This window comes from Herpailurus yagouaroundi, unplaced genomic scaffold, assembly GCF_014898765.1.
Source record: "Herpailurus yagouaroundi ecotype Mexico unplaced genomic scaffold, PumYag 140, whole genome shotgun sequence".
Lineage (NCBI taxonomy): Eukaryota > Metazoa > Chordata > Mammalia > Carnivora > Felidae > Herpailurus > Herpailurus yagouaroundi.
In genome coordinates this window covers 31,618,513-31,641,817 of record NW_024412395.1, presented here as the reverse complement: position 1 = coordinate 31,641,817, position 23,305 = coordinate 31,618,513, and the positions used below count along the sequence as shown (strand labels likewise).

At 38.3% G+C, this 23,305-nt stretch overlaps 1 protein-coding gene across 3 annotated transcripts in view; it reads right to left on the bottom strand.

Annotated features, from left to right (window-relative positions):
• Window positions 1–23,305, bottom strand: part of MBD5 (methyl-CpG binding domain protein 5) — a 145,337-nt gene that overhangs the window by 5,771 nt on the left and 116,261 nt on the right. For all 3 annotated transcript variants that reach the window (XM_040474994.1, XM_040474995.1, XM_040474996.1), the window contains 3 exons: window positions 21,107–22,315; window positions 10,101–10,174; window positions 1,222–1,297 (listed from right to left, as the gene is read on the bottom strand). In XM_040474994.1, the coding sequence (XP_040330928.1) occupies window positions 1,222–1,297; window positions 10,101–10,174; window positions 21,107–22,315 (1,359 nt within the window). The remainder of the gene's footprint in view (window positions 1–1,221; window positions 1,298–10,100; window positions 10,175–21,106; window positions 22,316–23,305) is intronic.

Here is a 23,305-nt window from a genome sequence, read left to right as displayed (position 1 = left end):
ACTCACTTCTCTCACCTGCTGGCTGCATGCAAATGATATGAAGGAGCACTCGGAAGCCCTGAGGAATGGGGGACACTAGAAACAGAAAGAAGAACCTGGGCCTCTGAATGACTGTGTGTGGAAAGCCCTTCCCCAACCGGCACCAGACTGAAGTAAGTAACAGTATCTATTGTGCTGAGCCTCTAAGGTAGCCTCCTTGACCTCTAGTTGGCATTTTTCAATCCACTTGAATTGCTGTTTTTTCTCACACCTGACCCACTTTACTTAGTGTATTTGCCTGGCCTTGGAAGGTGTTGGACTTCATGATCCCTGCTTCCGAACTTTCCTACATTCTGTCAGGAAGTTTAACATCTCAGGGCCTTAATTCATCCATCTGCAAAACGATGGGTTAGATCACAACATCTCTAAAGCCCATACCAACCCCAACATTCTATGAGTCTATAACTTATACCTGTCAATAAGTAGCCACTGAATGGGTTGTTGGGGTCCAGGTGACTTTAACACAAAGTGTTGAGTGAAAGTAAATTAGCTTTCATTGCTGAATAGCCTTGGATAATTCACATTTTTTAAAAGAAATTACCAAAATTATATTTTGAGTGTTTACACTCACCAATGTTTGAATTAGAGAACAATGATGAAACTTCTCACATTCGATACTATTATGTGAACAGTTAAGTAAAAATGTAAAGAAAGAACAGACACAACTTCTTGAAAACCAGAGGTTACTATGTTCAGTAATTTAACAATAGGACTTTGTGCCAAATATTTTACTTTTTAGGTAACAATAGAAAGGAAATGAGAGGTCGATACACTCTTGATCTTGACCCTATTGTTCAATATCCCTCTCCCCCTTTTTTTTGGTTCTATGGACAAAGAGAAATTTGCATTATTGAATATTTAGGCAACAGTAATGGCCACTGCTGTGCAGAGAGTTAAATGCATAAAGCTGTGGTTTGAACTTTATTTTTTGCTGCTTGCGTTTAGAAGGAATGTTATGTGGGAAAAACAAAAGTTATCTCAGGAAAAAAGACACAGTTAATACTACTAGGTTATTTTTTCTTAAATTACTTTGAATCTTTTCTGATATCAGTCTTTTTTGGAGCCTAGCAATTTAGTATTGCTACGTGAGTTGCTTGTCAATATTGAAGACACTTTACCAAAAAGTGTAATACAATTTATTTTCAAAGAAACATAGTATAATGGAAAAATAAATTAACTTACAGTCCCAGACATTTTGTCCAGTTCACTCATGGCCTCATGAATAGCAGCTTCTAAATGGTTATTTAGCTTTCCACTTCTGGAATTAATCAAAACAACACACCAGATTAACAAATTAAGGAAACAAAGTCTCAATTTAATCCCCTAATCAGAAAACAGAAGCACCAATTCCACCCTAGTCAATTTATATTTACATTTGAAAAAGTCAGATGACAAACATCCCTGGATTCTCACCACTTAATACTAATAATAAAGTCACAGAACTATGAAAAAACGGAGCACATGATAGGGGACAATGGATTCTTTCCCTTTCCACATGCTTCTTCCACAGTCGGATGATTTTGCAAGAAAACTGGGCCGCGGGTCTCTTTTCCCACAGACGCAGCCTGTCGTCCAGGATTCCAGCCTGCCCTGCACTGCCTGTTCTGGCCTGTCTTTCTCAGGCAGCCAGGCTGCGTGGCCAGGGGGAGGGCGGAGGGGCTGAACTGCAGACTCTGGCCACTAGGGAGCTCCCTCTGCCCTCGCTGCCGTATCCCGGCCTCTGAGTTGAGCAAGTGAAGGCTGAAATCCTGGTGCCTGCACAAGTTCTGGGTGGGAAACAGTTTCACAATCTATCACACCTAAGGCTCCCTCCTGGGTCCACCACCTTTTCTGCAAAACCGAAGTGACTTGACTGAACAGATAAAGAATGGTGTCTCAGAGTGTCTATCGCTCATCTGACTTTTTCTCTCTACTCAGCCTAGCATTACACACATGTGCAGCCTGAATAACACAAAACGGTATATTCAAACTATAGGAAGCTGTGCAACGAACTACTTAAAACCAGGCAAATCCACACCACCTACCTCTGTAATTATGTACCCTTTGTCTATTCTAACTAACTTACTTTATTCTTTTTTATGCATATAGTTACGCAATTATTCTGAGTACTACGCTGATTCATTTCATTTATCTTGTCACAACAATTACTAGAAAAGCTGCAGAGATAAAGCTGCAGGCTGTCAGCATGGTTTTCCAAGAGTTAAGTCTCACCTCGGCACGTACACGGAGATTGGAAATTTGCAGTTGGGGAAGAATTTGGCTCATAGTCCCATTTAGTTTGGCTCACGTCGTGTTTAAAAACATATTTGAACTTTAGTGGAATGCCTTTACATGAGGCCTTGTGGTTTACCACAGCCCCCACCAGGTTTTACCCTCATACGCAGGGACTAGACAATTCGTACATTTAGTTTCTGCATATACCCTGAGGAGTATACTGCTGGGCATATCACAGATGCTCCACATACTTCCTAAATAAAAAATCTGTCCAAAGCTAACACGACGTCTGTATATTCTGGGATATACATATATGAACTTGAATCAGTTTAACTGGAAAAAAAAGATTAATGTATTGGTTTTAACTAAATGATGTGGGCAGTACAACAGGAACCCCTTACCTTTTGCTGGCCTGTAGGCTAGCCTCTAGCTTTCACATTCTTCCTATTTATTTTTAGAAATATAAACAATGCAGAAAAGTGCATAGAATAAGTTAACCTGTAACAAATCCACTTCTGAAAATAAACTGATAATAAATTATTATTTCCTTTCTTTTTTATTAGAAAAAAAAAAGCTGAAGTTCCCATTTGTTATTAATTCCTAGTCTCATTCTCTCCTCCTCTTCTCCCCAAAGGCAACTATGTTGTGTTTTTTTATAGTATGTTTTTATACTTCATACGATATATCCATGAATGGTACGTAGTGCTGTCTTTTATGTGTGTGTGTGTGTGTGTGTGTGTTTAATATACACACAAAGGTGTCCATCAAGGGTGGTATGGTATACATGCCCTTCTGCAACTTGTCTCTTTCTCCCTTATCACTGTTTTCGGGCACTGTTTAAGTTGATATAATCTATTCATACACTGTCTTTTATTTACCTACCTATTCCAATTTTAAGGGACCATGGGCATCTCATGGAGTTGGTCTGAGTTGCTTTCCCAGTAAGGAGTTTGCCAAGCCTGATTCTGGGTGACTGGGCGGGGAGGGGGGGGGGGGGCCATCAAATGCCAGGATTCCATGGGGTCATGTAAGCTTGGCTGGGGTTGGATTGGGATCCCATTTGTGGGCTGTTTGGCAAAGGTCTTGACAGTATCATACATTGCCTAGTTGCCTAACACTATTACACCTTGTGTAACATGTTACATAGTTTTGTCCTATTTCTTTTGTACTTAAAAGTATGAATATACATTTCAAAGGATATTTGTTATGGATTTTTATTGTAATATCTTATGGGTTTATATTTGACTACCTAAAGTTCTAAATGTCTAAAATGAAGGTAAAACATTTCAATAGAAAACCATTAGAGAATTTTGGTTCTCTCACTTTTACCTTAATAACAAGAATTGTTACTATTTATTGAAAATCGTCTATTTGCCAAGAGTTGTGTTAAATCTTTATATACATTATCTCATTTAATCTTTACAGCAAACCTATGAAATCAGTATATGACAACTGTTTCTATGCCATACTTTATGACTTTATAGGGAGAACTGGTGAAACCGATTCTAATTTGTCAATGAAGAACATGGATATTTAACTACAAACAGTTTTTAAAAGTAATAAATTCAAAGAGTCATGAAAAAGGTTTCCCTATGAAAAATTGCAATAACATCACCATTAAGGTACAAAAATAATTCAATATTACTTGCTGAACAAAAAGATAGAATTTAGGGGTCGCCTGGGTGGCTCAGTCAGTTAAGCATCTGACTCCTGATTTTGGCTCAGGTCATGATCTCACAGTTCATGGAATCAAGCCCTGCATTGGGCACTGCACTGAGCATTGAGCCTGCTTGCGATTCTTTCTCCCTCTCTTTCTGCCCTTTCTCCACTTGTGTGTGTGCACACACACACCCTGTCTCTCTCTCTCTCTCTCTCTCTCTCTCTTAAAATAAATGAATAAACTTTAAAAAAAGAGAGAATTTAGGACTTTGTGATCTCTTTCTTCAACAAGATATTTAAAATGTTTATAAAGAGTTTACATTAATTTAAGCTAAATTTATTTTTCCTTTAACAAACTTAAGTACTTAACAGTTAAGTAATTGACTATTTGTGGAAGACAGAATAAATACAGAGAGGTGGGGCATGAAATTACTTGAATGCATCATGAGATTCAAGAGGTAAAGGGAGACTCTCCCAGGTGTTAAAGCTGCAGACTAATTTTTACACTAACTGGTCAGGTCAGGGAAGAATGCACTTAAAAGAGGAAGAAAAATTTCCATGAGTTCATGAAATGAATAATTAGTCAAAATTCAGTCTTCCAGTACAGAGGGCCTCCCTGTGGAGTTTCATCCACTATTTTCTATTTCCTGCTGACATTTAATAATAAACATTTTTACTAATGGACACTCTAAAACCTACTTGATTAAGCAATAGATGTTCATATAATGACATTTCTAGTTATTAATGGAGATAATTGCCACTTCCATTTTTCACTGCCTATATTGTCACACATTATCCTTATCTTCACTAATCAAGGAAAAAGGCAGGTACACATCTGTGAATGGTATAAGAAATGAGGAAAATGAGGAACCACATGTCGCTCTACACTGTCAGTTTAGAATTTAAGCAACTCGCTTCATGTAGAATGGAACAAATTTGGGTGAGACCTAGACATCAAGAATCGTAGATTCTGAAACTTAATCCACAGAGAAAGTATGAAGAATTTAAGGAATTTAGCATAACTACAATTTCTTGATCTTAAAGTGGAAATAGGATGTATTTTATCACTTTATCACTTTTGAACTCCACAAAAACCAGGTTGCCAGATTTTAAATTTATGTGTAAGTATAGGTAGAAGATTTGATCCTCATTTCAATGAAAATCATAGCAAATCTAAAAGCTATGAAATTTTTTCTTTAATGAAGCTATTTCCTCTTTCAAGTATAAAATGACCCTGAGTAATGTTTTCAACAAATATGTTAATATTTCTTCTGTGATTAGGCTGTAATAAGCATATACGTTTAAAGATATTTATTATACAGTTTGGTTGTAGAATATTAAAAATTAAAATGATTACATAGAATTCTAAACATCTAATATGGTGGTAGAATGTTTCCACTGGCAAAAATATCTCATAATTTCATTTGCTTCACCTGTATCTTTATAATAAAAATAGCTGTTTACTAAATACTTACCATGTGCCAAGTACTGTGTTTATATGATCTATATTATAACAATGCTAAGAGGTAGATATTAATATGCCCATTTTGGGGCGCCTGGGTGGCGCAGTCGGTTAAGCGTCCGACTTCAGCCAGGTCACGATCTCGCGGTCCGTGAGTTCGAGCCCCGCGTCGGGCTCTGGGCTGATGGCTCAGAGCCTGGAGCCTGTTTCCGATTCTGTGTCTCCCTCTCTCTCTCTGCCCCTCCCCTGTTCATGCTCTGTCTCTCTCTGTCCCAAAAATAAATAAACGTTGAAAAAAAAATATTTAATATGCCCATTTTATTAAAAAAAATTTTAATGTTTATTTATTTTTGAGAGAGAGAGAGAGGCACTGTGTGAGCAGGGGAGGGGCAGAGAGAGAGGGAGACAGAATCTGAAGCAGGCTCTAGGCTCTGCTCTGAGCTGTCAGCACAGAGCCCGATGCAGGGCTTGAATGTGTGATCATGAACATGAACTGCGTGATCATGATCTGAGCTGAAGTTGGATGTTCAATCGACTGAGCCACCCAGGTGCCCCTCTATGCCCATTTTAGAAATGAAGAATTTAGGCTCAGAGAGGTTAAGCAACATATGCAAGGGCATACAGCTATGAAGTGATGGAAATAGGATATGAACTCAGGCCCCAAACCAGTCTCTAAATCATCTTATCCAAATGCCACCTTCCTTTTTCACTCACTTTCTCTCTCCTTTTCCTTTGTCTACAAAAAGCAGTCACATCATTGCCAGTTAAAAAATTCTTCCAGTTATTTTTCAGGAAAATTTATATTATGGGTAGAAAGAAGACCAAACTAATTTGTATCAACTCTCTCTACTCCCTTCTTATTCACTCTTCAACCCATGGCCACTTCGTTTTTACACCTGCCACTTTATTGGAAATGGTTTTCATGGTTGCCAATAGCCTCCAAATTGCCCAGTTTCATGGAGATTTTTCAGTTCTTGTCTTACTGGACTTCTGTTTATCATTCTGGAAGCTTTTAGCCTTTGGTTTCTAACACCCTGCTCCCCTGACCCCCTATTCTCTTCCTCCTTTTTGATTATTCCCATCTGCTTCATTATCTCTAGTAAACATTCAAATGCCCAAGAGGTTCAATCCTTAACCCACTGTTCAAATTGGCCAAAGGATCTCTGTGTGATCACAGCCATTTTTACGTAGTCAAATATCACTTCTTCCCAGTGTCAGACATGGGTTCAACATAGTCCACAGGCACCCCACATGCACTCAACAGCCCCCCTGTACTAAATTCCATTTCAGTGTCTCCACCACCCACCAGGTCACCCCAGCTGAAACCCTGAAAGTTGCCCTTGATTGCTTGCTCTCCACATTCCAACCAATCACCATGATGTTTTGTGAATTTTCCCTCCTAAATATTTCTTGACCACGTTCCTTCTCCTCCATTCTCATCACTCCTGTTCTGGTTTGAGCCCTCATTCTCCCTTGACTGCTGCCATGGCATCCTAAACAATGTCCCTGTTTCCAATATGGCTCCCCTAAAATTTATCCTCCGTACAGACATATCTAAAGTGAAAATCCATCTAGCTGTCCCATCAGGCACTTCCAATAAGATAAAGGATCCCACTGGCCCTTACTAACCTCTTCATGATCTGATTGCTGCTTATACCTTTGGCCGCATCTTTTACAATTTCCTGTCTGAGGCTTTATAGTCCCCCAAATCCAACTGCTGATCTCATGTAAACATCATCCCACCCCACCCCATCTTGGTCTTTGTTTTCTTTGTCTGGCTAATACATATGTATTGTGCAAGACCTGGCTCAGATATTTCCTCTAGAAAGTCTTCCTTTACCTGAGTTTAATGCCACTTTCTATGATCCCCAAATACACTATACATATTGCTGTCATTGCAATTTTAATATTTTAATGGCTTCTGGATCTCCCTCCTTTGCTAAACAGTGAGTTCCAGGGGCTGTAGCACTGGGCCCAACACAGGTTTTTGCTCAATTAGTCTCCTTAACTAGGGCAATAACTAAATGATTAAGTAAATGAATAAACACATGATTGGGTTCAATACACCATTCATCACTTATGTGACCTTCAACTAATTATTAAGGTTATTTGGGTTAAAGTGTCTTCATTCATAAATAGGCATAGTTATTCTGGCCCATCTTGTGATTGGGAGAATAAAATAATCGAGTTTAAATACTATATGCAAAATGTGAAGTATTCTAATGGGCATTTATAAGGCAAGTTGGTCTGAATAGACAATAGCATAATAAGTAAAGCTGTTTTTACTAAAGTTTGCCTTAGATTTTCTTCTTTTACCTCTCCAATCCATATTCTAGATTTATGGTTTCATGAGTTTATGTAGATAATGCCACTTAGGACCCATGCAAATTCACCACAACTTGTAAACTAGCTTTGAAGAAAAACAATTTAAAATTGCTATTTATTCCTTATTACCTTTCAAAATTGATTAATACCAAATTTATGGGGAAAATGAAATTCATTTCAAGGCAGTATATTTATAAATATATATTTAAAAATTTTTTTACTGCTTATTTATTTTTTGAGAGAATCAGAGTGTGAGTGGGGGAGGGGCAGAGAAAGAGGGAGACAGAATCCGAAGCAGGCTCCAGGCTCCGAGCTGTCAGCACAGAGCCCAATGTGGGGCGCGAACTGACAAACCATGAGATCATGATCTGAACGGAAGTCGGGACGCTTAACCCACTGAGCCACCCAGGCGCCCCTCAGGGCAGTATATTTAAATATTTTAAGGAGTTATTTCATTTCTGTTATCAGTCAATTGGATATTTTGCACATAATTCAGCTAATGGCATATCTCACTAGAGGAAAGATTTGAGAGATCTTTTACGTCAAATAAACAAGTACTATTGAATACTCCATAGCAAACAGCCCATTGCAAGTTTGTGATTTAGGTAATTTGCAATTTCCCTCCTTTTCTCCAGACCTTGTATTAATTTTATGGGCCTTATCCTACTACAAAGCTCTGCATAGCAAGTAGTACTTCAGTCGGAGCAGAGGGGACTTACCTCACTGTATTCCTTATCAGATCTACAGCAAACCTGGCTATTCACTTGATCATCACCACAACCCTCACTACCTTCCAAAGAACTCCTGAACACAGGGGGAGTTTGCTTATTGTGGATGGCATCTTTTTGTGAGACATTCTATTGAGATGAAGAGTCTCCCTAAGAGTTGTTGAATTTTAAAATTTTACCTCTGGCAAGAATTATTAAAGATACCACTAAAAGAAAAAGTGCTCTTTAATAGATACTATTGATATCATTATGTACATAAGACACACTATTAATCATTCTGATCTCATAATTCTTAGATGTTCAATAATGTGAAAATTGTAGTAATTGAGCAGGTATGTCAATTATATGTATATATTTTTAAATGTTTATTTCTGAAAGAGAGAGAGAGAATGAGCAGTGGAGGGGCAGAGAGAGAGGGGGACAGAGGATCCAAAGCAGGCTCTGCACACTGACAGCAGTGAGCCCCATGCAGGGCTCAAACTCACAAACCATGAGATCATGACTTGAGGCAAAGTAGGAGGCTCAACGGACTGAGCCACCCAGGTGCCCCCATTATATGTATTTTTAAAATAACTTTTCATGTGCATGTACAGAAGCACATTTGTAGTTCTCTACCTTAAGATGAAATAATAATTATGATACATAAAACTACATTGTATGACAGGGAAACTGTGTTTCAAACATTATCTACTTGTCCTTACAACATTTACCCAGAACATACTAGAAATACTTGAATAATAACATCCCAAAGTACAACTTCTTGTTATAATTCCAAAGAAAACCTATTACTCCTGCCCCAAGAAAAAAGAATTATTTACCATCACTTTGACTAATAGTTAATTGGATGAAATTACTTACTTGTGTACAGTTGGGGATATCTCCTCAGCCCCTCCTCCTGAAGGGACAGACTTTTTTTTTTTTTAACTTTTTTTTTTAACGTTTATTTATTTTTGAGACAGGGAGAGACAGAGCATGAACTGGGGAGGGTCAGAGAGAGGGAGACACAGAATCTGAAGCAGGCTCCAGGCTCTGAGCTGTCAGCACAGAGCCCGACGCGGGGCTAGAACTCACGGACCGCGAGATCATGACCTGAGCTGAAGTCGGCCGCTTAACCGACTGAGCCACCCAGGCGTTCCTGAAGGGACAGACTTTTACTATACTTTTATTTTTTAATTTTTTACATTTTTAAAAATTAAAAACATATGTATGTATGTTTGTATGTATTTATTTATGTTTTAGTAATCTCTACACCCAGTGTGGGGTTTGAACTCATGACCGCGAGATCAAGAGTCGCATGCTCTCTGACTGAGCCAGCCAGGCACCCCTTGCTATACTTTTAGAAACTACTTAATTGGCAAACATTGAGAGTGTTTCTTTCCCAGTAAACGAGAGGGATGGACATGGAGGGAGTGAGGAAAGAGATGATGAAGAGGGACATCCCACACACAGTACAAATTGTTAAGAAAAGAAAATATTTTCTGTAATAGCTAACTAATTTGGCTTGTCTATAATGATCCTCTTGGGCGATAACCATTAAACTACACTTAGGGAGGCCCTAAGATGGACAAAATTAGTGAGATTTTCTTGTCCCTATGAATAAAACCCAGTAAATTATATACTTGAGAAAGAAATGGCAAAAAAAATAAATAAAATAAAATAAAATTGGTGCTTACTTTCTGTTCCTTTTCCGGGCTCGGCTGTAGGCTTCTAAACCTTCTGTTAGTGTCTTCAACTTCTCGGGCTCCACCTGAGTGAAGGCATGAAGACCAAACCATATTACCCAGACCTGCAATTGTTAACACCGTTTTTTACTTTCCTGCTGTGGGGAGGGAGGCTTAACTTTCACTGCCCTGTCAGGTGTCCTGTCCTTGCTCAAGCTGGGGCTGATTGTGTGGCTCCAGGCTGTAACATCAATGGAAATGAAAGATTGGTTGGCTTTCCAATTGTCAACAGTTTGTAAAGAATGTTTTAAGAACAAAATCTGGAATTTAAATAGCCTTCAATTCACAAAATCATATAAATCAGAGATGGTTTGCTTCCCCTACTGCCTGATACCCAGCTACTGCAAATCTGTTCTCCAGGAGAAGGGGGACAGGAGCGGTGGTGAGTGAAGGGGGCGGCCTTTGGAGCTGGCAGACGGAAGTTTGAATCTGACCTCCTCGGTTTCTAGCGTGAAAAAAACACTCAAATGTTCTGAGCTCAGTTTCCTCCTCTTTAAAATGAGGACAACGATACCTACCTTCCTGCTACTATGGCTGTGATGATAAATGCAGCAAGTCATGTTGAACACAGCCAAGCACAGAGCGGCTATTATTACTTAGGACATGTTGGGTTCTGCAGAGGCCACAATTTGAGTGGGAGGTGGGCCACCTTAGTCCTTACTGCTGTGGGAAGAGGTGTGGCTACACCTTGTGGGCGTGTCCTCTCCCTTCTTGCTTCATCCCTGCCAGCCTGTGTGAAGCTTGCTACTTCTTCACAGTGCAGCCACCAATGGTGGCTGGGGTGTTGGTGGGGGTGGGGAGGTGCAGGCTTTGCCATTCGCCCCCAGTAATCTCTGTCACGGTTCTTGAAGCCACCCCCCACCAAGAAAAAGTTGCTAAATAAGAAAACTTGTATGTAACTTGTGTATAAAAAGACCTTTAGAAAAACATTGTTATTTTTTGTCAATCTTAAAAAAAAAAACAATTTAAGTAAAAACAGTGTTGCTTGCTGTGTAAACACAGCTTCAAGGCAAGTCTTCTCAGCCATCGCTTAGGCCCCCCCCCGCCCCTATGCTACTTTTATATAAAAATTCAAGAAGTTGTCAAAATGCCTCATGGGTAAGACAATAAATACTAAGAAGCAAGGAAATGATTAACTTTTCTCTTGAAATCTTCCTGAGTCATGAATATCATTATTAAGTAATTTTTCTTTGACCCCTTCAAACTGAGCACACGGTAATGGGTAACAAAGGGTTTCATCTCTCAAGTTTGAAAACAGGTATTTCTAACTATTCAGTGAGGAAAACATATAATGAAGACACTTTCCTCTTCACAATTTTGTGTTTTGTCCAAAGGATGCAAATACACACGACTTCATGGGGGACACCCAATCTCTTGGATGCTAGAAAAGGAGACAATTTTGTTCTAACAGCACTTCACAGGAGCCATGAAGGAAAGCGTCTTGTTGAAATAAAAAAGGAAAGGAAAGGAAAGGGAAGGGAAGGGAAGGGAAGGGAAGGGAAGGGAAGGGAAGGGAAGGGAAGGGAAGGGAAGGGAAGGGAAGGTGCCTGGATACACTTTCACATTTCATGTTAGAAAAGAGGCTTCATTTTGTATTTACTCACATGAAGAGCATAGGAAAGATATTTCACACATTAATTTATGTAATCTATAGCTAATTCCACAGATATTTAAATAACCTCCTTTGGTAGTAGGAAGGAAGCTCTCTTGTAACATAAACTCATATTAGACACGAGTCGGTGTAGTGAAAGATCTCAGAAGGGAATGATGCAAAGCAACAGAAAGCGGATTCACAGTGAAACAAAGCAAGACGCCAACATGAAGACCTACCCCCTTGGTCTTAGTTCCTCAAAGTTAAGTTAAAACTATTTTTTAAACCTCAGTTTTTATTTTTAGTTAAATAAAGAATAAGGGGTAATAAAAATATTTCTTGTGCGTTTATTACGGGAAAGGTACTGTTCTATCATTTAATATGGTAATACTGCAAACTAGTATTATTTTTGTTGTTTTACACATGGGACTCAGTGAATTTAAGTAGTATAGCCAGCATTGAAACTCAGGTCTGACTGCAAAGCACTCAACCTCTCTCCACCATACCAACTCCAATATACATTGAAGTATACAGTCATTTAAACACCCACTCCCCCACCACAGATATACCAAAAAAATAGATCAAATTAATTTAAATCAAATCACATTTTTACAAAAATTTAGATAACACATGCCTAAATTTATCTTTTAAAATTTTTTATGGTTGGATAATTTTCTGGTAATTTTGCTGAACTAATACTCTTCTGTGATTTTTTCCCCCCCTTTAAATCGCCTGTAAGGCTGTAAGGTACTCCATAATGAACTATATTATTTATAAAGGATTCAATGACCTTGACACAGAAAGCAATGATGGTGCTTTCCAAAACTAAATATAAATAAGATACACATCACTGTTTATTTCTGATTTGACAAGATCATACATATCTAGAGGTAAATGTTTAGTTTATTTTGTTTCAGAATTTTAGTACTCTACTGGATTGTGAAATATATGAGGAGGGTACATTGTTTGTAGGGAATTATTCATACACTTATGCAATATTCAAGAAACTGTTTAAAGATACCGCCGTCCCCTCAGATGGTATCAGAGAACAAAATAAATTCAATTTTTAGTCAAATCGAAATCATATTTAATGATTTAATGAATACTCCCTCATAAATTACTTAGCTGACTTGTAAATGAGGAAAATACTGAGAAATCAAATACATAAATGCAACATTAAAAAGGAAAAACACACAAATATTTTTATAAAACTTACACTGAAGGAGCCAGTAATTCAAGACACTTAATACTTTGATCTGTAATTATAAACTTATGTTCCTGTACAGTCATAAGTCAGAAGTTCCATAAATTATTTAACTCTTATCTTGGTGAGAAATCAAGGGAGGACTTTATAATGTATCTTTCCTCATAATCTGCCCCATATTCTTACTCAAATAAGGATGATGTGAATAGTAATGACCAACATTGAATAACTCTCTTCACAGATGTCAGTTGAGACTTAGAAAAAAATTACCAGAATTTATATGTATTTATAGTTCACATATTACCTCATGTATAAATATACCCATATACTGAGTATTTTTTTGACTCCTAAAATCCTCCTTTCACTCATTCATATTCTTTAGACATCACAATTCTTCAACACAAATAGTTCTCTAGCCTGTTTGTTCAGTATGGTTGGAAATATACCCAGAAACATACCCATATACTCTTATAGGGAGGAAGTTTCAGACTTCTCTGAACAAACCTGAATCTCAGTTGCTATTTTTGTTCATGAGGCACACATTAAAATTTGTTAATTTAATTAAGTTTGATTTGGGGTCAACATGGTAGCATGTAGTGTATCGTAGAGGTAACTTAAATCTACAACAGAGGGAGACACAAACCTTTAAGGGAGCCAAACTGACCCTCTGAAAGTGAGGTGGGGTATATGTTAGAACCTGGATCAAAGATCTTAAATCACTTTTTTTTTTTGACGTTTATTCATTTTTGAAAGACAGAGAGCATGAATGGGGGAGGAGCAGAGAGAGAGGGAGACAGAGAATCCAAAGCAGGCAGCACAGAGCTCAACGCGGGGCTCAAACTCACAAACTGTGAGATTATAACCTGAGCTGAAGTCGGATGCTTAAACAACTGAGCCACCCAGGAGCCCCTTAGATAATGTCAAAATTTCCTGCAAGCTTGAAACCTGGTAATGGGATTGCATTTCTTGGTGATTTACTTGGCTCCTACTTAGTGCTGAGGCAAAGCTGTTCCACAAAGGTCAAAGGACAGAGTACAAGCCACATTCCAGATTTCCTAAGACAGACAGGACAGCTGAACTCAAACCCGTTCTTCATTCCTTACATTTCATCCAATTTTTACAATGTCCTCAGCTCCTGTTATTGGGGAATGGTATTGTGCACAGAGTACCAAGCTTAGTTTAGGAGACCAGACTGGGTGCCTGGCTTAACAGCCTGTCATTTGTGTTCTTAGGAATGCCACTTTGCTGAGTGTCAGCTCCCTGGCTTGTAAAATGGGGATGGTTGTGCATCTTTATGGGTCATTGAGAGAATCTAAAAAGATAATGAAGACGACGGTGCTTGAAAAACACCAAAGTGTCATTGGTGGCACGTGAAACAGGACCAACCTTTAAACACTTTTAATAGTTATATATTCATATGTTTATATTAGAAAAATACAAAGAACATTATACCTGTGATTTCACACATATTATATCTTAGACTAAGACTGAAGGAGTTATTTAAAAAGTGGCTTGAATGGTGCCTAGTTCATAATAGGAGTCCAAAAAGCATTTGTTGAATAAATAAATAAAGGAGTAAGTGAATTTGAATAAAGTTTCTAGCTAAATGGTCTTACAGGTAGCATGCAACTTTGGCTGAAGCCTGGGAACTACAGTTCTGAAGCAACAAGCAAATATGAGGCATTTATCAGGTTCATTATTGTCAAACATTTATTAAACAGTAAATATTAAAAAATATCTTCAACCTGAAAAAGTCCTGCTAACCTAAGGGCGATATTTCAGTATTTTTTTTTAAAGAATGGGAATTAATGATAAAGAAATACTTTGGAGTAAAGAGTTGACTCACCTGTGACAGAAGGATGAATCTAATTTTCCATCAATTGTACTCGTGGAAAAATCCCTAAAGCAAATCCCATTGTTCTTCCAAATGAACTAACCAAGTACACATGAACAATTTTTGCCAGTAGCATTATCTGAGGTTGTGTGTGTGTGTGTGTGTGTGTGTGTGTGCGTGCGTGTGTGTTTCCTTTCTTCTTCACTTTGGAAACAGTGTTTTTAAGTAGTGGAAAAGTATACTACAGGACTAGAATAAATCTATTCTAAATGTACAACAAATTTCACGTTGATCTGCCACACATAAATGGAATTAAATGGTTTGCGTAAGCTCATATTTCTAAAGCAGGACTGTTTAAAAGTTCACATCACAGAAACACGCATTGGCCTCAGACTAACTCTATGAACACTGTCCTGACAAGCTCGAGGACACTGTGTGGGTCTCAGCTATCTGCAAATGGAACTAGGCCTCTTTAACCTTGTTTAAGGAAAAAAGGTTACAAAATTCCACACTTCACTTCAGTGATGTTTACAGTCTCACCTGAGGTTTTACTTTGCTTAGTCTTTTTGCTAATATTCACATTTTTGGTCTTCTCTATTTCTTCATTTTTATTATCCTCCAAATTTTGACCAGGCACTGACTTTGTTAGCCTGGATTTTATCTTGCACAGAACTTTCCCAAAACTACTTTCCTCCCTTTCCAAGGAGATTCTGTTGCTACAGAGTGTTGATGGTCCTGCCACCCCACCAGCCACAACACAGCCCAAATACTGTGGTTGGTGACTGGGTGTGAAGACAAGGACTCATTTCCAACTGTAGTTAAGAAAATATAGAAGGCAAAGGTAATACACAAAGAACACTTTCGACAGAGAATAATAGTACTAAAGAATACAAATAGCTAATCTGATAATCAAGCACAGGAAGCTGGTTCTTCAAAGTAAAATGTTTAAACATCGCAAGAAAACTCAAACTTAAGCTATACATTCCCAAAATGCGACGGTAAGCTGTCTTTATGTTTCACACTGTCAAAATATGTGTGTGTGTGTGTGTGTGTGTGTGTGTGTGTGTGTGTGTGTGTGTGTGTGTGATAGTCACCTGACATACAGAAAGTGTATTGTCCTCAAATAAGTTTAGTTATGAGTTTTAATAATAAATGATGAGTTTTGTCTCATTTGAATGACTATTCAGAGAATTATTTTTATCTCTACCTGCCAAATATAATCATGTGAAAAAAGGCAAAGTGTAATTCTAAAGACAGAACCCTACCCACTGCTATTAAAAACATGCCTTTATTTGGTCATGTAGTGTGGCACTGAAATGTAGAACTTTTCTGGGTAATCAGGAGGTGTCTCTACCTGTCCACCAACAACCAATGTTTCATTGAAAAGAAACATTATGGTGCCAATCTAGAAATAAATCTTTTCCTAAATTTGGCTCAAGGCAGAATACACATTGAATGTAAGAGCAATGACATGAAGACCAACGGGAAATGTTCAAGAAGAGTAAAATTTATGTACTAAAAAAGGAATTTTATTATTTGATTATTACTTTGACAGACAATACTTGTAGGCTAGTTAATGTAAGATCAGAGATGGCAGATGATAATTTCAAAATATAGTTTAGAAAACAGGAGCACTTTTCCCATTTTTTTTAAATTTTTTTTTAATTAAAAAAAAATTTTTTTTTCAACGTTTATTTATTTTTGGGACAGAGAGAGACAGAGCATGAACGGGAGAGGAGCAGAGAGAGAGGGAGACACAGAATCGGAAACAGGCTCCAGGCTCTGAGCCATCAGCCCAGAGCCTGATGCGGGGCTCAAACTCACGGACTGCCAGATCGTGACCTGGCTGAAGTCGGACGCTTAACTGACTGCGCCACCCAGGCGCCCCATTTTTAAATAATGACTGAAACAAGTATATAAAGACACCCATTTCCCCCACCCCAGTTTCATAGACTCAAAATGTAAGTTTTGAGTGTGTACATCATGGTGGAGGTGGAGAGGTGTAATGCCAGCCGAAGCCACTTCCCTTTCCAAGAATTCCCTAATACTGTGCCAAGATCTGGCAGTGCGCCTCTCCGGCTATGATGATGTACTGGAGCCCAGCACTGAGGGCTTATTCTTGGCCACTGAACCTTAAACTATAAAGGATTTATGGTTCAGAGAGAAACTTGCATCATTTATTTAGAAAAAGTATAAATATCTTTCAGGCCATACTTCATGACAAACTGGTAACTGAAGGAAAGAATGTAGCAGAGGGTAAGGAGATGAATGCTACTTTCTGAGTGGTGTAATACCAGGCACAGGATATTCTCTAGTGTTGTCACATAGCTTCAGTATTGGGGCCGTATTCTGTAGGGGCGATTCGGTCCAACTTTCCATGGACTGTTAAAAATCTCTACTAATTAAAATTGTTGTATATGTGGGGGTGGGGTAGGAAGGTAAAGGAAGAAAGTCTGAGTTGGTAGTTTTTAGCAACACTGTTGGGAGGGACTTTCAAGCTTTAAAATGCTTCCAAGTAGAACTCGTGCTTGAAATAAACAGCTAATAACAACTTGTAATCTGATACGCCAATTTGTATGTGATGTGCTGAACTTGATTAACAAATGGTTATCAAATATTTCATCCATTAAACATATATATTATAATCCTCTCACCCTCAACCTGGTTAGTAAATCTTTTATTCATGGATAATGCATAGGTAAACAATAACTAAAGTCAAATTAGCACAATTCCACGGTGGTGAAATCCAAATTAATAAGGTTGTCTAACATAAAACAACAATAACAACAAAACAAAAACAAAAATAAAAAACCACAAAGAGATGAAAAAAAAATGGGCAAGGAGGCTAATTTTTACTGAGCCTCATTTGAGTGTTGGATAATCTACTTATGGTATCTCATTTAATTCTTAAGACATTATTTTGAGTAGGAACTGATATTCCCACTTGGGGGGTGAGGAGATTGCAGCTTGGGTGATTAATACAGCTACCCAGCATCATTTAGGAAACTGACACCCCTGGGATTAAGCTCATGTGAGAATGCCCAAAGCCTATACCTCTTTCTGCCACACTCTGCTTTCTCTCTAGTTCTCTGTAGACTATGTTCATAGAGTACTTGATGTTTTGAAATAAAACCTCTTAGGAAGCAATCTCAAAAAGTGCTGAACAGTTCTAATGCATTATTAGTAATTCTGTTACATTTAATATCCCACCAAAGATTAAAAATGCCTTTCTAAGACCATAAACTGACCAGGTCATTTACTATGACAGTTGGCTAAGGTATCAACTTAAGGACAACGTGGACATCTCAGCCCTAGGCAGACATCAGTGCTCCAGTCACAGCATTGATCTGTTGGTCCAGAGAGGACCCACACAACCTGAAAACAAGATTGATGCCCAGCTTAATTAATTACCATAATTTTTTTTCTTTTTACTTTGCTTGCTTCTGAAAAGAATTTGAAGTGGTTTGCTGAGAACAAAGACTGCAACAGAAAATAAATGATAGGTTTGTGGGATGTGGGGGTGGGGAGAGATAAGATAATAAATCTATTCTAACACTTGAGTTAACATACACTTTATCTGGAGGGATCTGACAGAATCTTGGATTAATTTACTTTGGTGGACATGGAAATAGTATGAAAAACTGAGAAGCTAAGAAGGTTTAAAATGATAACGTGTAAGAAAATTGGTTACCTAACCTTTTCTTCTGAGATACTACAAAGATAAACACTAGGGGATGTGGTCCTAACATTCCACATTAGCAAGGTGGAATCAATTAGATTTTCCTATAATAAACAAATTGTTTATGGAGTCAGTCTCTATCTTTCTCTCTTGACTTTATTAAAATGTCAGCCTTTGCTACAGTATATAGAAGGAAACCTAATGCATTGCTTATCTTTTTAAAAGCAGAAATCTGATTATTAATGCACAAGACTTTATTTGTCCAGCACTGCTGAGGACTAAGGGGTTCTATGTAAATAAAATTTACATCATGACTGGTTTGTTCACCGGACTAAGAGTACACATTTTAAAAATGTTTTACTGGAAATCTTTTCAAATAGAATCATGCTTTGTCTTACACAGATATTGAACATAGTTTAATTTTTTTCTTGATGAACCAGAATCATCAAGACATCAAGGAAAGGCCATTTGGCTTGAAGTCAGACAGACTTGTGTTTGAAATTTCACCTTTCCTGGTCTTATACATTGAGAACATTGGCTTTCGGGGGCATCATTAAATAAGCTATGAGGAAGCCCTTCCCTTTTTTGTGAACTATAGAAGAAAAAACAGTGTTTGTGAAACAGCACTTTGTTTTGTTTTTTTTAATGTGCAAAAGTGAGGTAGGTCCTGAAAAGACCAGAGATTTTTAAAAATGTTATGTGCCCTAGAGCTTCTAAGGCTGTTATACCTTACTTTTTAATGATAGATAAATATTTCATGTGTTATCATTAATATTTTATTATATGTTTTCAATTTTGCACCTCTAAATATATGCTTTACATTATTTTTTGTGAATTACTAAAAATATTTTTAGCGTATCATGATATCAAGGTTTTCATACTAAGGTTGTCAGAATGCCAACTTACAATGTCAGGCAGTGGGGAAGGACATTTGAATTGACAGAAATGTTATGCTCCCTATTAGCAATTCATCTATTGCCTATAATAAGGAAGAAGAATCTGGATATTTTAAACACTTACAATAAACATAGTGAGTGAAAACCAGGTGCTTATTCAAATGCAGCAAAATAAATGTTTCTTGGACTCTTAGATAATGATTTTTTTAAAAGTGTATCTCCCCAAATATTAGTGAGCAACTCAGTCCCAGGAGTTTGCAAACACACACTAACCAGAAGATTAGGACCATTGTTTAATGTGAAATGTGTTAAAAGTACATGCCTTTATTCTCCTGAGGACATGAAGAGATATTTAGACAAGGCATTTAGGACAGGAAGAATGTTTCCAGGAAAGGGAGGCCATAATCTTTTTTTTTTAGCTAAGCTTTTTGTAAAATGGCACCTAAAAAGACGTGGTTTCATTTGCACAGAGATTGTAAAACAGTTCAGCATCTACATTTTAAATTTGTAGCAGTCCATTTATATTATAAAAGCCCAATTTTGCTGTTTCTAATTACTTTTTGAATAAACTGTCAAAAGTATTTAGGTTTATCAACCTAAAGAATGTTTTGTCTGGTCTCAGAGAGATTAGAGAATAAAATGTTTTGTGAACAGGAGTATGGAATTCATTTTCTTATCAAACGTAGAAACATTATGCCCAGAGCATATCCTGACAAGTATATATTAGGCATCATAAGCAACGGGTTTAAGGACCTCCTGGTCATTTGGAGAAAGACAATCTTTTTATTGTGCTGGCAAAAATGTTTTTGGTTTCCTGCCATTAAACCTAAGTGCCAGTGGAAGTTTGAGCAGAGTTGAAAATAGCTTTATATAATATACTCTTTAAGAGAATAATATATATTTGTAAGAGTAATTTTTATTTTCTAAGGAGATGAAAAATTACGTTTCTTCATTACATGTGGGGAATGTGCATAATTATCTCCTCCTGGTCAGATATAAATTTTTCTATCTGCTTTGAACATTCTGCATATTTCTTGCCTCGTGAGCCAATTCTACCATTGTGAGAGGGGGTAAAACCCAGAAGACCCCTACTAATTTCTTCTAAATTGAATGGTAGTTTCATGGAGAAGTTTTCATTTAATTTATATGATCAGATTGTGTTAAGTAGAACCAGACTGTGGGGTTAAACATTTCCATATGTTATAAAGGCCCAGAACTTTTCCTGAAAGGAGACACCATTCTGAACACAGACGTTACCTGTGGCTTCCAGAAATGGCTGCAATTGCACCCTGGTTTGGCCCTCTCCTCAGCAGTATGTGTCACATGCGAGCACATGGAGGAGACGCTGTCCCCCGGCACTTCCTGTTGCCCTATCTCTGCCACACCCGTGGACTCCAAAGGTCACCAGATTTTTTTCCCAGTCATTACTACTTGCCTTCATCCTCTGGGTATGGAATGAAGAGTTAGATAAATGCAGGGAAGGAAGGCAGAATTAACAAAACTCTGGAAATCTGGTTCCTAGGTTACAGGCCCTTGTGGAATCTACGAATGCTTCACAACTCACCCCTTGATAGGACATTTTGGTGACTATAACCATCCCCTCTTCATTTTATGCTCCAGAAGTTTGTGAGACCTCAATGAGTCATGAAGAATCCTAATTTCAAATCCAAAGAATCCAAAGTGATGATAACATAAAATAACAATTGACATCTGAACAAAGGTTAGTATTTGACAATGGATAAAGATTGGTATACCTTCCCTTCCTCGGGGCTTTGTTGACATGAATTGTGAACGTCGTCTTCTCTTACTAATTTTCCAGGCCAAGAAGTGAGTCCTTTGATTTGGCCCCAGACCAAGTCGCCAACGTTGAACGTCCTTGGCCTATAATGTATCAACTCATTTGAAGAAGGGGAATCTGGATTCCTTAGGTCATCTTCACTACTAATGCTCTTAGCGTCTGAAGGGCTAGGCACACACCCATTAATGCTTTTGGCATTAAAGTCTCCATTGTAATGGATGTAGTCTTTGACTAGAGAATTTTCCAAACTATTTGAGGAGCTTGGAGATTGCTCCTCTAGGACCAGGTCTTGCCTTGTAGTGCCCAGCAGCTCTCCAAAGCCCCGACTCTGTCGAGGTCTGTTCCCATTAATGTGTGCGCATCTTTCCACAGTGTTCTCTAGTCTCTCCTTAAAACTCATCATAGTTCTTTTGTAGTTACTATACCTGAAATTTTCCTCCAGAATTTTATCCCCTTGACAGTTTCTTGGTGGTAACAGTACTGGGTGCTGTTCCCCAGGCAGAAATGGCAGTGTGGAGACATTGTTGGACCTTTCGTGACAAGGACTACTGTGGACATGGCCTGGATGATCTAAGAATTCCTCACACTTCCACCTGTTTCGCTCCCCTCCAGGGCTTTGCTCCCCATCCCACTGTTTTTTGGATGTGTGGCAACTTGCTGACTTGAAATATTCAAACCCATCTCCTTCATTTGAGTTCTTCCCATGGTCCAGATTCCTGGGCAGCCGAGCCCCTCTTGCATTCCTTAGCCTACCATCATGATCGACACTGCCCATGTTTCGTCCATGAATGACTGCACTGACAGCACTGGGGAGACTTAATGGGTCACCAATCGAGGCAGTGAAGGCACTCATGGCACTCAGAGCTGGAATGGGGCTGATCTGCGTTGTACTGTTGACTGCAGTGGTGATGACAGCCTGCACTCCTTTGCTGGCTGCATCAACCACTGCTTTGTAAATGGCATCCACAGAAGCATCGCCTGGGCCGCCCACAATGAGGCCGTCCTTCACCTGCTGACCAAGAGATGAGTCAATCCTCGGCTGCAACTCACAAGATGGATCTTGGAAAGGTGGAAGTGGGGTGTTTGGATTCTCAGGAAGAGCTGTGAGCCCCGGCTGAGTGCTTATTCTTTTGTTTAGGAGAGCTGCATCTTCCTGCATTCTCACCTTGAAGAAACAGACAGGAAGCAATGAGAGAGAGAAAAGTCTTTAAAGACCTCAAAGAGAAAGACCATATTTTTAAGATTTGCCAAAATGCAAACAAACATAACAAGGAAGGAAATATAAAGGAAGAGCAAGGCTCAAACATGAAATAAAAAGTCACTGTTTACAAAAGCTTGGGTCCCATTTCTTTGGTTGAAATCATTTCACAGATTTTTTTTTTAAAGAAATCATCATTACCAAACATTCTTTAGCAAAGTTACAGGTGAGGTGGTTGGACACAAACTGTTTTCAGGTGATGACTCCACCTATTTACCTGTCATTACAGGTTTTGCAACTTGGAATTCAAAGAGAGAAACAAGTCCATCACCAGCACTGCTCAAATTACAAAGGGAACCAAATTTTGAAAAGGATTTCTCACTCACTTATATTTCTACTGAAATACAACTAAGCTCCCTCCCTCTCTCTCTGTCTCTCTCTCCATATATATATATATGAGTATGATATATATATATCATACTCTTTTCATAACAACAAAATGTTTCTGATATGACACTATTTTTGGAGGTTTCGGATAGAACAGTGACACCTATTCTTCAATCTTACCTGGCTACTGGCTGGGGGACACCCCTCTGCTGTCAACAGTGTCAATGTCTCTCTATAGATGTGACTGTTAATTGGGAAGAAATGAAGGGAGGGAATGCCCACTAGGTAAGAATATGCATGTTCAGGACAGGAAGGATGATGCAGTTTGAAAAAGTCCCCAAGGTTATTCTAATTTCACCAACCCCACCTAAGAATTGCTGCTTCAGACCCTTGACACTTCAATTTTTCCCCTCAATGATCTCTCCCTTCTTGTCTTCACATCCGTTTCCACTAACCAGAACCTGGGATCCATCAGCGTATCAACCACTCTCTTGTTATTCTTCCCCTGTCTACACCTACCAGATAAAATCTCAATCTGGGATCATTTTCACTGCCTGCTTATCTGTATCC